This window comes from Xenopus laevis, chromosome 7L (assembly GCF_017654675.1).
Source record: "Xenopus laevis strain J_2021 chromosome 7L, Xenopus_laevis_v10.1, whole genome shotgun sequence".
Taxonomy (NCBI): domain Eukaryota; kingdom Metazoa; phylum Chordata; class Amphibia; order Anura; family Pipidae; genus Xenopus; species Xenopus laevis.
The window spans coordinates 85664498-85682820 of NC_054383.1; the positions used below are offsets into that span (position 1 = coordinate 85664498).

The 18323-nt window shown below is 36.4% G+C and overlaps 1 protein-coding gene across 1 annotated transcript in view; it reads left to right on the forward strand.

Moving 5' to 3' along the window:
• LOC108696479 overlaps nucleotides 1–18323 on the forward strand; it is a 60313-nt gene that overhangs the window by 29513 nt on the left and 12477 nt on the right. The window contains exons 17-28 of the mRNA XM_018225904.2: nucleotides 692–836; nucleotides 1002–1197; nucleotides 3373–3651; nucleotides 3910–4056; nucleotides 4518–4754; nucleotides 6265–6462; nucleotides 8044–8199; nucleotides 10114–10245; nucleotides 11284–11463; nucleotides 14338–14533; nucleotides 16688–16777; nucleotides 17035–17160. Coding sequence (XP_018081393.1) covers nucleotides 692–836; nucleotides 1002–1197; nucleotides 3373–3651; nucleotides 3910–4056; nucleotides 4518–4754; nucleotides 6265–6462; nucleotides 8044–8199; nucleotides 10114–10245; nucleotides 11284–11463; nucleotides 14338–14533; nucleotides 16688–16777; nucleotides 17035–17160 — 2082 coding nt within the window. The remainder of the gene's footprint in view (nucleotides 1–691; nucleotides 837–1001; nucleotides 1198–3372; nucleotides 3652–3909; nucleotides 4057–4517; nucleotides 4755–6264; nucleotides 6463–8043; nucleotides 8200–10113; nucleotides 10246–11283; nucleotides 11464–14337; nucleotides 14534–16687; nucleotides 16778–17034; nucleotides 17161–18323) is intronic.

An 18323-nucleotide genomic window follows, 5' to 3' on the forward strand; every position in this document is an offset into this window, starting at 1 on the left:
AATTGCCATATGAGATTTTTATGTGTTTATTTTATAGATACTATGCACTATTAGTATCTATGTATCTATTTATATACTATCTTTACTATAATGGAAATAATGGGGATCATGTATAAATATAAACATCTGCAAACATTTGCATTTATGTTGTTTCTATTTGTAGCCTGCGTCATTAAAGGGTCCTAAACCCTGCTACTCTGCACTGCTCAACCAAATTTACTCTGCTGTTGCTGGACAACAATTCTCAGAATAATGTAACATATTATGAAGGTTAGCAACATCAGGATTGGATACTTATCAATATTGTACAATAAAATGTTTCCGAAGCATTTCCCCAACAAGTGTTTGTCTTCAAATTCAAAAAACTCCTCCTATGAAAAGCCCAGCTGTAATTGCCATTTGTTACAATGCAGAATTTATCATAGATTATGCATTTATTTTTGAAATATTTGTTTATCACTAGATATACAGTCAACAATTCTGTGTGTTTCAAGAATATGATATAAATATTATCACAATATAAAATACAATCAGAATTTCAAGAAGTGGCATGACATATATAACTTTATATTAAATGAATCTTGTCACCAAAGTGGACAGGGGTTGTTATAGTATATCCAAAGCAAAGTTTACAATAGTGAATGTTATGCTGATATATTTTTATATAGTTATACTGTATATTTTTCTCTAGGTTACTCTTCAAGAAGTACTTTAAAAGCATCAGCAGCAAACTGCAATTTTCGTGAGGCATCAAGCGGAGTATCCAAACTTCAGCCGAGTGCTCCCTGGCTCAACAATTCTGAAATCTTTTATAGGCACCAAGATTATCTCTTTAGGTGATTACAATGTTGTTAAGTCTAAAAGAACTTTTGGATTATTTCAAGTTTGATAAATATTTGAGGTCACAAGATTATACTATATGATACATGACATTAAGATTATGCTTGTAGTGAGATGTAAACTTGGTCAGCACACTGTTTCTTTTTCTTCTTCACTAAAAGGTTTCTTATTGAGAAGCATGCAAGTGAGCTTGTCCATTTGGAACAGTTGCTTGTGGTGGAAGAGATCAACAGGATCTGGAACTTTTATGAAACTTATAAAGAAAATATAACTGGAACAATAATAGAGGGCTCTCCTAAAGTGGCTCAAACTGCATGCAAAAGTCACTCTATGACTTTGGACTTCAGACCTGGAAAGGTGACAGTTTTCAGTTTAGTATCTCCAGTGAAATTAAACCATGTTATTTTACTAAAACAAAAGTAACAATCTGGCATGTATATGAAAAAATACCTAATTGTTTTTGTGTATGTTTATTTTTTCTAAAGTGATACTTATGTATGCAGCACAACAGAACAATAAGTAAATTGAATAATAAATACATTTTAATAATAATAAACAATAGATAAATAGAATAAACTAGGTCCATTACAATAAGAAATATATAGGGGAAAATTCACTAAGATTCGTAGTTGCGCCAGCGTCCGATTCGCCACACTTCGCCAGGCGTATTTTCGCCAGCGCTACCCAAATTCCCTAAAATCAGAAGTTGCGCCCAGGGGAAGCATAAGGTTGCGAAGTTGTGCTAGCATTAATTCGCCAAGCAAATCGAAGTTACGCTAGCGATGCTTACTATGCATACGGCGCCAAATTGAAGTTACAATGGAGGTATATGTAGCATCACTACACAAGCCTGGGAAACCTTCAAAACAGCAAATAACATTTTTATTTTGCCCTACACATGTGCCCACTGTATAGTTAAGGTGCCATGAGTTAGGAAATGAAGGGGGGAAGGAGGGTAGGTGGGTAGGCCCAAAAAAAATTTCGATCTTTTTCAGCCTATCACCCATAAAAAAAGAAAAAACACCAGCGTTTTTTGGGACTTAGAATTTTTTTTAACTTTTTTGGAAGCAATCCCTATCTACTCTATTGCACTTCACCTGGTCTGAGGTGGCGAAAGAAGTCTGGCGTAAAAGGTAGCGTTCAGAATAATTTGCGCGTTAGTGAATTTGCGTAGTTACGTCTGTTGCGCAAATTCGCCAGGCGTAAGGATGCGAAGTAACACTAGCGAATTTACGCCAGCGTGTTAGTGAATCGGCGAATTATCGAAAATGCGCTACGCTAGCGAATTAACACTAGCGTTAGGCGCTTCGTCCTTAGTGAATTTGCCCCATAGTACAGTTACATTAAACTTGCTAAGGGTTAAAGAGACTAAGAGAAGCAGGTTCTTGCTCCATAGAGCTTACAATTAGTGATGTGCGGGCCTGCCCCACAGGACCCCCCGCTGCGCCTCTTGCGGGTCGCTGGCGACCTTAGACTCAAGCTTTTCTCGACCTGCACATAACTTTTCACAATGTAAGTGTGCAGGTAGCTTACAGACATACATAGGAGGATAACAAGTCCTGCAGTATTTCAAATAAATACAAACCATCACCCTACAGATGCATTGCTACTGTTTAAATTATAGCATATATGTTCACACTGGATTCAGAATGTGCATGTGTGCGCTAATTTAATCAACCCCAATCTGCCCCTGTGCTCTTTAAATGGCACCTATTATTTCTAAATTTCTGATATTTATATCAATTGTATAACATTTTCTATGAAATGCTTGCACTGCTGTGTTCAACCATCTTTTATCTAATCAAAGCCTCACCTTGTCTATTGTGTTCAGTGGAGCCTTATAAACTACATAATCATGAGGAGGTCCTAAAAGTCTTGCTAGAAAATTTTATATTAAAAAAAAAATATGCTTTCAAATATTGATAGCACAAAAGTATATAATATATAAAAATGCTACATTGGAGTGCCGTCCTTCCTTTGGTTTCTATGTAGTTAGCAGTGGGGACGATGCGGACTGAGCACCCGACGAGCAATGAAGGAACAGTTTTAGGGAGGTGCGCTTGGAGCGGTCCCCTCTTTTGGATTGGGGCCTTTATTTAATGTTTACATGATTTTCTAGTAGACTTAAGGTAACAAGATCCAAATAACAAAAACACCTGTTATCCGGAAAATCCCAGGTTCCAAGCATTCTGGATAACTGGTCCCATACCTGTATTTTTATGGCATACGTCTCATAATAATATAAATGAAAAATATATATGACATTCATTGGGTTCCTCTTCAGATGCTGCCAAATATTGATATCGCTTATACTGTGAATAGATTTTAAATCCATTGGATACCCAAGTGCTTTGTACTTTTGTTTTAAAATGTCTTAATGATTAGTTACCAATAACTGCAAACCAGTATAGGACAGACACTTATGCTATGCCATGCAATAACATGATTTCTTTATGACATAATGTTGATAACGGTGCTAAACCTTCCAAATTCAGGAAAGAACTTACATTTTCTCATGTCACTTTTCATTAGGAGACTATTGAAGCAGCATTGTCAGCATCTGAAAAGAGGCCAGATTTATTTGTTGAGTGGGAGAGACTTTTAGAGGATCTGGCTGGTGTGCACAGAAATGCTCTAAACATGTTGTATCAAAGGCACCAGGATGAAGTCAGAAGTATGGGGCTGAACCCAGACACTGTAATACCTGGAAACTATTTCACCAGAGATATAAAAACTGCTCTTGTCAAGCTTGCCACAGACATGCAAGCAGTAAATGAATACCCATACTATGAGGACATTCAAAAAATGCAGGTACTTTGATGATGTATAGAAACCTTTCTACATACAATTTTAGGGATACAGCCATACTGACTATTCAGACACTGTTTAGACAAATGTTTTATGTTCTAGAATCTAGATAGAAGCTGAGCATTCCATTTAAATCTGTTTTCAGTATTTGGAACTATGGTTCCGATTTAAGTTGATCGGCAACCTTTCCTCATACATATTTACACTTTTCCTGCAATATATTTAAATGATTTGTACAATGTTGAATTTATATTTTGTCAGGCAATGTCTTCAGCTGCTAAATTAATCCCAGACGATAAGGACCATCATTTTCATCACCTTAGAACTAAAGCTGCAAAATGTGTAAAGCAAGAGTTATTGACACAAATTCACACCTATGAGATATTGGATGAATACAATAAACTGCAGGTAATTGGGGTACATTGAGTCCATAGGCACCACAAGCTACTTTATTCAAGGGCTACTCTTCTTCCTATTCACCTGCTCTAATGAAGTGAGTTCTCAAGTGCAGATATTAAGGGAGTCAATTACTAAAATACAAATTATTCTCATATTTTATGACCAAAATCCAGTGCTTGATTTGACCTTATTTATAAAATAACCCAAATTAATTAGATCGCTAAAAACTCTCTAAAATCGAGCAGAAAAAAGAAAAAACCAATTGCAAATTTTCACAAAATATCACTCTCTACATCATACTCAAAGTTGAACAGCCCCTTTAATGTTATATATCCAGCATCCAAGAAAATGCAGTCAATATGCACAACACATCCAATACTGCAAACATTATCACACAGCTCAGAGAATAGTAATTCTTTATGCAGTTTGTTTTTTGTACCAATAACTCAATGTATCTGTGTGTTGTACAGGTTGACAACTGTACTGAGGAAGTTCAGAAGAGTTTGTCCAGTTTACTATACATGCCTTGGTCAGGAAAAACAGCAGCAGAGAAAGCAGCAAACAGCCTAGAAGAACATCATATTGAAAAGCTAATAACATTCTTAAAGAAGTCCTACAAAGAAGAACAGCTCCCAAATAGTCAGATATCACTCGGTGAAATGCAGTTTCAACTAGAAGAAGAACATCATTCACTAACAGAGCAATTGGTAAATAGTGAAGAGACATGATAATACTGTTATTTTTATTTTCTTCTTGGCCTTGGTTCCCAACATTTGTTCATGCAATATACATATCAGTTATATTTTGTTGCTAACCCAAACTAACCAATTGTAAGGGGTATGTAGGCTTGGGTGAATGCTGAACCCAGGCAGGTTTGGGTCATATGTGGACAAAGACAAGAGGTCCTCTGCATTCACTTATTATCTATTTATCTTTTTATCTATCTGTCTGACTATCTATCTATCTATAATTGCATATTAACACATGCTGTGCATTAAGCTACTAAAATACTCTCCCCTTTTAACAAAACAGGGATTGTTTGTCCATATATTGTAATATATTTAAGCTGGCCAACTACTTCAAAATCATCCCTGGTCTGGCCAGTCCTACACACACTGTAATCTCATTCATTAAAAAATCTACTTCTTCATTTTACATTTTACACAGGGACTAGTTTTAACTGCAGCTTCCCTGCTTTCAGGGTTAAACCTTTCAAATGGTTGCCCTTTTATTTGCCACCACTGGGGTCCCCTGTGTGACCAATGCATCCCTACTTTGCATTTCATTCTAGGAGCACAAAGAGTTGGGTCCTGCACTAATATCTATCAGTAGATTGACTGGTATATTTTGCAGGTTATGTGAAATAACTTTATGGAAGTTATTGCTAAAAATTGTTTGGGAACACCATATCTCTTCAAAATAGGCTTAATAAACAGACTTACAGATACATAGAAAATCATCCCTACTAGCACTACACTAGTCATCTTACTGTTAACTAGCATTTTTGGATTACCAAGTACAATACTATTCGCTTAAGAATATGACTGTAATCACACTTAAGAAGAGGAGATATGGGGGCACATTTACTATTAAAGAAACTTTGAATTTCAAAGTAATTTTTGGGTACTTCGACCATTGAATAAGCCAAAATTCGATTCGAATAGAAAAAAACCTCTAAAATTTGACCATTCGATAATCAAAGTACTGTCTCTTTAAAAAAAACTTAGACTTCGACCCTTCTGAATTGCTGTTTAGCCTATGGGGGACCTCCTAGAACCTATATGAGCTTTTGGCTAAGTTTTGAGACGTCAAAGGTTTTTTTTGTAAAATCATTTGTATCGTTCAAATCGAAGGATTTAATCCTAAAATCGAACGATTTTAATTCGATCGAAAACGGGCATATTCCATCGAAAAAAAAATTAGACTATCGTACTTCTAAAATTCTTCTAAAGCATTTTCACTTTGAAATGTAAATGTGCCCCATAGTGTTTTATAATCTGATCAGTCTCTATGAATCCAATCTTTCTTTTTGATGCTTAGATCAGTATCTGTGTTGACAACATTTATTCGACCACCCCACCATCTCCACAACACTAATACACAATTTTCTATTGAACGCTATATATGTGACTCAGCTCTGAATAGGCCTTATGACTGCACTAACTATACCCATGTAACTAATTCCCCTACTTTTTGTCTTTTTGTCTACTCTTATAGCTTCAGGAGAAAAGCACACTTCTGTTCAATGAGCTGACAAGTTCACAAACCAGAAGAAATGTGGAGCACATTGTATGTTCTGTCCTGTCTCACAGACACCTTCGCCAGATAGTTACACTTCTCCAAGATGCATTCAAAACCCCAAAACAAGTAGAGGAAAACACAGGAGTAAAATGGCAATTCTATGAAGACATAATGGTTGTAACTTTAATTATACTTATTTTGCATAGTAACAGCATTATAGTATACTGGATGAGGAATTTTAGTCTTCCTACAAAGTACAAGCTAATGTTGAAGCACTATACAGACAATTTGGTAACACAATCTGCTATATAGGAGTGGAAGTTACAAGGTTTGACATTTTAGAGAATAAAAAAAATAAAGGGGAAAAAAGAATTGCATGAGATGTAGAAGTACAACATATTATTTTGGAATGCATTGTAATGGAATTTGGGTACAGGGTAGTTACAAAAAAAAAAAATCCACTTTGTGTCTTTACCCAGAAAGAGGTAAATATAAGGATATTCCAAGGCAGATATAGGGTTGATTTATGAGCAGGAAGGCAGGGTGTAAAGTGCAAAACAGGCACTTTTTTTATCACATTGCCTAAATGAATTACCACTGGTCTCTGCACCCTGTTTCGGAGCGTAGAGACCTGCACCCAGCCTTAGGAATACAGTGCTGCTTGCACTTGCCAGTGCTGTATTTATGAGGCGAGAGGGAGGTGGCTTGTAGGTGTAACGCCTCCTTCCTCACCTGACCACTAACTTGCTAATCATTCAGATGTGCAATTTAGGGAATGGTGGATTAATGCCGCAATGGAGGCCCTGTACTTACTGTTTACCATAGGGCTAAACCGTGCCCATTGATGTTGTGCTCTACAACTTTTTTATGCAGCATAAAATGATGGGCATAGCCAGAGCCAGGGAAAATGGGTTCTTTTTATCTTTTTAGCTTGACTTGGTGTCTTCTACTTTTGGCACATTTTAAGGGTCTTTGAAGGACCAGAAACACTAAATAATGAAAGGACTTTCACGGAAATTTAATAAAATGTACTGCTTCCTTTTTTTTTATAAAATATTTAGTTTAGAGGCTTGCTTAATTTATGAAAATGAACATTCTATCTCACACACAATAAACTTTACCCTTTCTCTGGGAGCCACTATTAAGTAAGAGTATTTAAAATATTCTGCAGCTTTAAGAAAATTATGTAAGCAAATAATGCAAGAAATCTATATATGTAGTGGAAATCAAACAGGGCAAATTCAGTTTAAGTGTTTTTTAAAATATAGCAATTTGCTATCTGTATGAATATTTTGATTTTCATACAGTATTAAACATTGTACTGCAAAATGTTTAGGAACATACACATATGGAGTGAGATGTATTAGAATATTATTTAAATCCTGTATTAGTGTGTTAGGCTTATTGTGTTATTTTTTTAGATTCTCTTATTCACTTGAAAAAAGGAACTGCTATGTAGTGGTATTCGATAAATCACATCAATATATATCTATATAGATGGTAATTAGTTAATATAGTTTTGGTGCAGTATAATGCTATTCGAAAGGTTAGACATTCTTGAGGTTTTTAAATGCTAGAAAGAAATGAAAAGTAAAAAATACTTGGGAGGGGCCCTATGGTTGGAACAAGCCTGCAGTCAAATATACAGTATCTGTGCATCTTATAAACTGTCCCCTGCTGTATACTGTATGTGTTTTTCTTCTCACACTTCATTAACATTGTAATAACAATTATTTATTCTTTTTTTTTCATCAGGGGAATTGTGAAAGTGATATTTTAAGTTTGTTTCAAGATAAAGGGGAAGCCAGTTTGCTGTTTGTGGAGCTACGTCATCTTTTGAAAAGGATACAGCTAAGAGAATGCCATCTTGAAGAAATAGCAACTGCATTGAAAGAATACTGCTCTGATAAGGTGTCTGCACAAATAAACAACTAACTATCACAGGATTGTGCTTTTAACCACCACACTTGTTTACTCATCAACATAAAAGGGAGATCAGGATCAGCTGTAATTTAGTTGTACAGCAGGGATCCTCAGACTGTTCTGTTAACGGCCACTTACTTACCTATCATAGTCAGTGCCTAGGCCCCTTCTATTCAACCATCTCTGCTAAAATCTCAATTTGTATACAATGTTATGAAGTAGCACTGTTTTAGTCCGTTTCCTATACACCATCCTCATTGTCTTATAAACAAGGATAACTACCGTATTTCATTATCTTCCAAAGATAAGCTTTTTTGGTTAAATATATACCTGGTATCTCCCGAACCACAATGCTATTCTTGTGGATCCATTTCCCTGGCTCTACATATATTGCTTAGATAAAACCTAAACTGCACTGATGAGCTACAAGAAGGGTGAAATCGGTCTGTGTTTGGGAATATGATCATTGTACTACCCTGGCTTTGAAACTTATTGGGTAAGCGTCAGCCTTGAAATTATTCCATGGTAATAGAAATTTTAGGTTTCCACAACCCCTCAATATATCCTAGGTTACCATCCTTTTGTACCCCTCCTCACATAAATGAAGCACCTTACTTTTCTCCACAAATACATCAGCCTCTTTATCTCTACCCCCCCCCCAAAGAAAACTGCACTCCTCTGGAGTGGATGTTTTTTTGTGAGATTATGAGATATAACATATACCCCCACATGTAATACAAGGCACTAAGTTTGCCCAGCAGCAGTAACCAGTAGCAACCAATAATATGTTTGCTTTTAAACATGTGACCAGGAAATTCTACCTGCTGATTGGTTGCTATAGGTTACTGCCCCATGGCAAACTTAGTGCCTTTAATTACATAACCCCATATGTCTTATCGGGCAATTAATTAGACCTAAAATAGCTCTTCAAAATGTTCTCATGCCCTAAGCCACTAATTAATGGCTTTTTAGAGAGCACCTTTTAAAGAAAGTAGAGCTACAGTACATGGTAATATAATACACATCATGTGAAGCTTCCTATACCTCAGTCAACATATTTGATATTGCTAACCTTTCCAAATAATTTTGGCTGCAAAATGCGTCTATTCTCTTACATCTGGACAGTCATTCATCAAACCAGATGAACAATAGAACCAGTAAAAGTGCACTTCAGTAAATAAGTTGCAACAATTGCATTGTTCAATGAACTATCATTGTTATAAAATCCTTTCAGATAAACACTAAGGGGCCAATTCATTAACTTCGAGTGAAGGAATAGAAGAAAAAATACTTTGAATTTCGAAGTGTTTTTTGGCTAGTTCGACCATCGAATGGGCTACTTCGACCTTCGACTACGACTTCGTCTTCGAAGGATTCGAACTAAAAATCGTTCGACTATTCGACCATTCGATAGTCGAAGTACTGTCTCTTTAAGAAAATACTTCGACGCCCTAGTTCGTCACCTTAAAGCTACCGAACCCAATGTTAGCCTATGGGGAAGGTCCCCATAGGCTTGGCTACGTTTTTTTGGTCGAAGGATAATCCTTCGATCGTTGGATTGAAAACGTTCGAATCGTTCGATATTCGAACGATTATTCCTTCGATTATACGATCGAACAATTTGCGCAAAATCCTTCAACTTCGATATTCGAAGTCGAAGGATTTTCATTCCCAGTCGAATATCGAGGGTTAATTAACCCTCGATATTTGACCCTTGATGAATTTGTCCCTATGCATATATAATGAGAAAAAGAATGTGTTGATTTTGAATAATATTTCAGTATGCAAGAAGAAAGATTTTTTTGAAATGTTGACATTTCACACCAGTAGATATATGACTTATTTCCATGTGTATCTTTATTTGGCGTGACATATTTTTAGAAACATTGACTTTATTGGTAGGTCCCTATTCTACCTTGTGTGGAAGAAGCACACTACTTGGCCAATGAACTTCAAATCTTAAGAGAGCAGAAGTTAAAGAAACTTGTAGAAGAACTGAAAGAGTTATCCCAAAACCTAAAAGCAAATAAAAAGGTAATTACTGTGAGACATATATATACAACATGTTTGCAAATTAAAAAACAAAAAAAGATTGTGGATATCTGCATTAATGTTTTTTTCATTAGGAAAATGAATTATGCAACGTTTGACAACAGTGTTTTCCCTGAATCTAAGGGGGTTATTTATGAAAAGTCAAATTCTAGAGTTTTATTTACCTCCAATGAACTCACAACTCAAAACTCGAATCAGCGAGTTTGGGGTTAACAACCCAAAAACTTGAAATTGATCAAGTTTTCGGAGGGGGAAAAACTGTATCGCTCCAATTGATCGAGTTTTTAGGCAAAACTCAAATATCATAAAGGCTATTAACATCTTCTAATGGTTCAAGGGACCTCTGCCATTGACTCCTACTTACCTTGACAGGTTTTAGATGGTATATTTTCAGAGTTGAGCTATTTCCAGTGTCGGGGTATAATAAATATCGTACAATTCGAGGTTTTTTTAAATCCAAAAATGTGAATTTTGAACAAAAAAAATAAACTCAAAAACTTGAATTTGTGTGGAAAACACAACTCAATCCTTAATAAATAACCCCCTAAAATTCATACAGATCTTACCAACAATAAGCATGGGAACTGTCTAGTCTCCAGGATAAAAAAACTGGATAGTATATAATTTCCTTTAAATATTGATGTGATTTTTCTCTGAATTAACCATTTATATGCAGGTTAAATGATCTGGGCAAAATACTTTTCAAAATACTTTTCAAAATACTTTTGAAAGGCCAATGACTGATGGGGTTGTTGGCCAAGCTATTTCAATCTAATTTAGAGGTATCAGATTTGATCATTCAGAATGATTATACTGAGACCTCAAAACATCTGTGTGATGTATACCTTAAATAATAATGGCTGAAATGTTTTATTATCATACTACACTAAACAAAATTTGTGTCCACTTTAGCACCTCTCACATGACCTTGTGATCATAAATGAGGTTTAAAGTCTATAAGCAAACATTATTAATCTTATTTTAGTGTTTTAGTAAATTAAGCATGCCACTTATTTTCAGTCTAGCTCTCAAGTGTTAGAAGCAAAGGAAGAAAAAGCTAAACAAGAAAAAGAAATGCTGAAAGAATTGCAAGAGAAGCAGGCCACACTGGAACAAGCACACAAGAAGCAGATCTCAGAGGAGAGGCTGGCCCTTCAAGACCAGTTAGAACGTGGAGAACTTAATGGTTTGATGAAGCAGGTAATGGCATGATGCACAGATCAATAATTTACTATGTAATATAGGGAGATACTTCTGCATATATTTAAATGTACCACAAATGATCAGTGCTCAGACTACAAATACATGTATATTGCCAATAGGGAATGGGTGAAGTATAATTAAACTGTAAATATTTAAATTACAATTTACAATTTTATCTCTATTTTGCAGACATTATTTAGTTAATGAGATTGTGATTCGATGATCATATTTATCAGAAAAATTCATGATGCAATCATCATTTTAGCAACACTTTGGCCAGGATTGTTTCAAGCTATTGTTAGAATGCAGACTGTCTATTTTATACAACATATTCCCCACAAACTTTGTATCTACCCCTGATGAGCTAAGCATGTGTAAAAATAATTTAGGCTTATTTACCAAGGTCAAGGTAAGGTGCAAAGTACAATGCACCATTTTTTTTTACACCTTCATCCTGTCTTTAACTCTCTTTGGTGCATGTCTCTGCTCTCTCTGCTCTTTTTGGAGTACACTCTCTTTTGGAGTACAGAGACCTGCGACCGCCACCATGACAGTTTGGCTGCACTGTATTCATGAGTGGCAGGCAGAAGAAGGCACATAGGTGTTGCCTAACTTGTGCAATAGTCAGACAGAGCAGTGATGGTGCATCTTGTGCACCTGGAACTGAATTTATTTATCTGGCAGAGTGCAACCAGACCATGGACACGCTTTCTGCATGAGCAAGAAGGGACAGAAAAACCTTGGAAAGCCTATGGGGACCTTCCCCATAGGCTAACATTGGCCTCGGTAGGTTTTAGGTGGCGAACTAGGGGGTCGAAGAAATTTTTAAAGAGACAGTACTTAGATTATCGAATGGTCGAATATTCGAACGATTTTTAGTTTGACTCGTTCGATTCGAAGTCGAAGGTCGTAGTCGAAGGTCGAAGTAGCCAATTCGATGGTCGAAGTAGCCAAAAAAAACATTCGAAAATCAAATTTTTTTTCCTCTATTCCTTCACTCGAGCTTAGTGAATGGGCCCCCTAGAGTTACTGTCAGCTTGAAGGTGGTGGCAGTTGCAGGGTTCCCCTGTGTCCAAAATCAAGTATGTTAAATTGCAAGGGGCGAAATTGGATGCAAGTACCTTTTTTTACTTTTTCTGTTCAAAATACAATGGTGTCTATGAGTGGCCAGTTTTTTTCTGCTGCAAATTTTCCCATTCCTAATACAGATATGGGATCCATTACATACCTCTCAACATTTTGGAAATAGAAAGTGGAACAGAAAGATTTGCTGTGCAGAGTGCGGGCAAATTTTTTTGACCATGCCCATTTTTGTGGCCACACCCCCTAACTACCATATTCATATTACAAAATGTTATGAAAGGTGAATTGCCCTTTAAGCTGCAAGTCACAGTTTCCCCAAGAGACCTGCCTATGTTAAATTGTTACAATTGTTTCTTTGCTTATCTTAAATTGTAACAAAAGTACAATATCTAAGTGCACCTGCCATATAGTGTGGGCTCTCTTCCAAAAGCCAATTAAGATCTAGAAACATTGTATCTTTTTCTGGCTGTTCACTGCAGGAGATCAAAGAGAAAGTCGGGACATTTCTTTAACAATCCAGCACTGCGAGTTGAGCTGTCAAAATCTTGACTGTCCCACAAAAAAGTTGGGAGTTATGCCATTATCTGGAAGCCCATTTTCCAGAAATCACAGAAAGGCAGTCTCCCATAGACTCCATTTTATACAAATAATATCATTTTTTTAAAATAATTGCCATTATCTCTGTAATTGTAAAACAGTAGCTTGTACTTGATCCAAAGTAAGATATAATTAATCCTTATTAGAAGCAAAACCAGCCTATTGGATTTATTTAATATGTAAATGATTTTGTAGTAGATTTATTTAAGGTGTAAAGATCCAAAACCCCAGGTCCTGAGTATTCTGGATAACAGGTCCCATACCTGTACACTCTTGATATTTTTTTCATGCAAAATAAATTGGAAGTTTATGGTCATTTTGTTGCTGCAATTTTTTGGCCCAAAAATTCTAACGGCAAAATCCATACCTGGCAAAAAAATTCACTCCACACTACAGGTGACCAGTAAATGCTTTCTGCTGATTAGTGGGCAGATTAATCAAAATATGAGTTTAGAGCTTGATAAATACTCACGTTCTATTTATAGTGAGTTCTTTTGATAAAAAAAATTCGAAAAATCCCATTGGAATGAATAGAACATGCAGGGGATCATTTGTAAACTTTGCGCAGGGCAGATTGGTTCGCAAAGTGAATATATTTGCCCTGGGCATGGTTATATTTATAAAGCTGAATAAGAGGGTGCAAACAGAATTTTTTTTTCACAATGTGAACGTCTCTAGGAGCTTTTTAAATATGTCACAATTCACAAATTGCGAATCTCTATGCGCACACTCTGCGACTCAGTTACGCCACAACTTTGGTGGTGGATAAATTATTCGCAAAACAGTTTCGCAAACTGCGAATTTAAGTTACTGTTAACGATATTTTTGCGCACAACAACCTCGCACATCGGTGCGCTCGCGCAAACTCCCGCCTCATTTGCGCGCCATTTGTGAAAATTTATTCACACTGCCAATTAGCAAAAAACTGAAAGACGGGCAGAGCAGTGCAATATATTAGCGTTCAGGAAAAAACATGCGCAATACAACCATTTGCGAAAAATATGCGTTGCACGAACTTTATAAATGACCCCCGCTGAGTTTTTAATTATTAGTCTCTAAACTCTAAACATTTTGATAAATCTGCCCTGAGGTATTATAGGTTATTAGGTTTGGTGCAAACAGTGGTACATTTATTATAAAATCTAAAAGCAGTACCGTACAATATATTGTTTTCTTATTTACCAACTATAGAAACTTATTAAGGATCATGATGAAACAGTCGCATTCTTGGAAAAAACTCTACAGAGAGAACTTGAGAAGCTGAATGTGGAACTAGAAAAAGAACTGGTGAAGAAGAGGCAGGAAGAAACGATCAATTTAAACACATTACCAGAGACAAGCGATTTACAGAATCCTCATCAGAATATTTTAACTCTTCTGGCAGACAGTAGGCATTTTATCTTAAGTATACATTTTATAGACTCATAAAAGAAGGCAGCTCCTACTATACGTTCAACAGAAATTCACAGTGTAAATTACTGAAAATGTAAATATTGTAGGCTGAAAACTGGGCAGTGTCTACATTAACTTTTATTAAATGTTCCAGTGCAGTGGTAAATGAAAGTAAAACTGATACTTCTAAACTTATGGCATCATTTAATTCTAGGCACAAAAATATTCCTAGGCTGCACAGATAATGAGTAGTCATAGAATTATATAACCTTTGTTATGACCAAACATGGAGCAGTTTAAATCTCCATTGCTTGAATCTCTAATACGACTTTGAGTTCACATAAGACACATTAGGGAACTAAATAGAAAAACTGAAGTTCATTTGTGCCAAGTGGTGGTTCACCTTTCAGTTAACTTTTAGTTTGTTATGGAATGGCTGATTCTAAGCAACTTTTCAGTTGGTCTTGTTTTATAGTTTTGTTTAATTAATTTTAATCTTCTGACTCTTTCTACCTTTCAGACAGGGGTCACTTACCCCATCTAAAAACAAATGCTCTGTAAAGCTACAGGGGTCACTTACCCCATCTAAAAACAAATGCTCTGTAAAGCTACAAATGTATTGTTATTGCTACTTTTTATTGCTCATTTTTCTATTTAGACCCTTTCCTTTTCAAATTCCAGTCTCTTATTCAAATAGTGCATGGTCGCTAGGATAATTTGGACCCTAGCAACCAGATCTGGAGAACTGTTGAATAAAAGGCTAAATAACTTAAAAAACCTAGCAACCAGATTGCTGAAATTGCGAACTGGAGAGCTGCTAAATAACTCAAACACCATAAATAATAATAAATGAAAACCAATTGCAAATTGTCTCAGAATATCACTCTCTATATCATACTAAAAGTTAACTCAAAGTTAAACACCCCCTTTAAATCATGTATTGAGTCATAAGGCTCTGAGTTTATAATTGATGTCTACAAAAGTGAGGATGTTTCATTTAACCAAAATAATACAATTAACATTCTTTTGACGAGCTAGTAAGGGCAAGGACACAAAGGGGCAAAAGGGGGGTGTAAGTGAAAATTTTGAATAATCTCACTAAAAATGAAGATTCCCCTCAACATCACCAATTTACTAAAATGAGAATACAACAAGTATTGGAGCATTAACTTCACAGTGGTGAAAATTCACATTTTTTTTCCAGGTGAACATTCTCTAATTTACTTAGAGCACAAGAACACATTTTCATCAAGAGAAATTTCTTCAGGTTCAGGCTGGAAAACTACCATGATAAAAAATAGAGCAGTCACTTCTGAATCTCATTATATGCATCACCCCTTCCAAGCTAATTTTCCATATATGACATCTCTTCATGGTGAAAACTATCTAGTAAATTGTTTCTAGAGTATTGTCCCAACTACAACTGTATAGGGAAAAATGTACTGTTGAATCTTAACAAAGAATTCTTCGCCAGGAGAAAATTCACCACATTTCTCTTTTGAACTTAAGCTTTTTAGTAAATGTGAGATGTGTTGCAAAAATACACCTTGTAAAATAAGGTGAACTTTGATGAAGTTTAATGAAGAGAAAATTCACACTTTAGTAAATATGCCCCAAAGGCTTTTTGTGGCCTACAATTTCACAGCTAGGGCCACTTCTGACTTGTGGCAAGCAAGGTACAACCATGCCTCAGGCACCGGTATGTGCAGAACTGATTTGGTCCTCCCACCTTCTTGTCATTCTACCACATTTTTCCAAATTTAAGTTCTCTTTAAAATCCAGCTGTGTAGTAAGTGTCCAGGATGGATTTTGGAGAAAGTGTGCATGCGCGGATAGAGATCTGCAGCTTCGGGTGGGCAGGTATTGAGACATCAAATCCGGGTCCTCAGAAAAACAGGGCAGTTCTTCCCCAAATTGCGTGGCAAGTTACCAACAATGGCAAAATGAATAATGTGAAGCTGCTTAGCACCATGTTTGTTTTCCTTATGCAAAAAAATCAGCGTAGCTTCCTTTAAACTTGTTAATTCGCCTACTACTTTGTTTTGCAACCTTAGCCCACAAAGAATATGTACCTTATGTCATATAAGTCTTACATAGAATATTTGATCCATGATCAGAGACTGTTATTATTCTTGTATTATCCTTATAGATATCGGCATATTTCAGCAAGCAGAACAAATTGCAGCTTCAAGAATAACTCTATTGGGCCCACAGTTGTTTTCTTCAATTGGAACATCAGGTAAATGGCCACTAACCAGTAACCATTAAAGTCCTTCCAGTGAAATCATTTTTTATAAATCAAAAAATTGGAATACAGACCTTTTATCTTTAAATCTTTCTTTCTTAAATACATTCAATTTCTTTTTCTCAAGCATCTCTTCATTTCCTCCAATGTGTTTGCAGTTTACTACCTGAATCTACTTTCATTTACAAACCCATTTACCTGTGTCAGTTATGGATATCATAACATATTTTAATGTATGTTTATTCACACAGGTGATGATGTATCCAAAACCCTAGATTCATCTCCTGCCCTTACCCTGCTCAAAGAAGTGGATGCAGAGCTAAGAGCAAATGCTCAGAGAGCTCGAATAATTCAAGGTTGTAATGAGGCAGGCAAAGGTTTGTATTATCCATCTTTAACCTTTATATTGATAATGTTTGTGCTATTGCTCTTCTCATTGTGTGGCACATCGAACTAGAAGAGCAGGGGATTTTCTTTCTGCAAAGTTAGTTGTGTCTCACTCCATTGTGTAGCTTATAGTACCTAGTTCATGATTCTGTTGTATATTTCAGTAAACTCGTATTATATTATGGTAAGCTTAAGCAGGTTGTGAGAAGAGCGATGAGGATCGCTTAGATACATTATCTTGCACTGATAGCTTCACTGAAGTTTATATAAATAAAGCAAAAACATGACAAGTGTACAATCATGTAAATATCTCCATTTGGAAAATCTTTATGGAAAAAAAGGATGTACCAATGGAAGTGTATGTACTTTATAAAGGGCAGTTAAGTGCTGTTCCTAGCTACCAAATGATATTGATATTGTAATGATACAGTTAAGTCAACTCAGTGTTACAAGCTGTAATAGGGGTCATTTACTACTCCAATACACAGAATGCAAATCACAGAGACCTGCATTTACCCCATGAACACAGTGCTGACATGCTTTGTGCATTTGGCAGGGTGTGATTTGCCCCTGTACTTGCATCTAGGGTCTCAGAAAATTACTTCCAGTGTGTGAATTACTTCCATGTTATGTGTGGACCTTAAATTTCCTATACTTTTACTGCATTATTATTATTATAACGGTATTATTATTAACTGAATGTATGTGTGCTTACATATACCCATGGGCAGGGCTTAGGCCTATTGGACCGATTGGGCCCAATAGGGCCCCGCACCAGAGGGCAGCACAGATAATATTTCCCTCAGCACATGATGCTGCCTGGCCTGCCCCCAACTTTGAGAGTCCAGCCCATCCCCAACTCTGATAATCCAGCCTATCCCCCAACTCCATAGGTCTAGCCTGCCCCCAACTCTCATAGGCCCAGCTTTCCTCCAACCTTGATAGGCCCTGCCTGCCCCCAATCCAACCAAGCCTGCTCCCAAGCTGAATCGGCCCAGCCTGCCCCAAACTAATTGGCCCAGTCCACTCTCCTATTTCCTCCCTCTCTCTCTCTTACCCTGTGTGCCCCTATTATGTGCCCCTATTTCATCCCTCTCACTCTCTTACCTTGTCTGCCCCTTTCCTTTCTATTTTGTGCCTGTATGCCCTTATT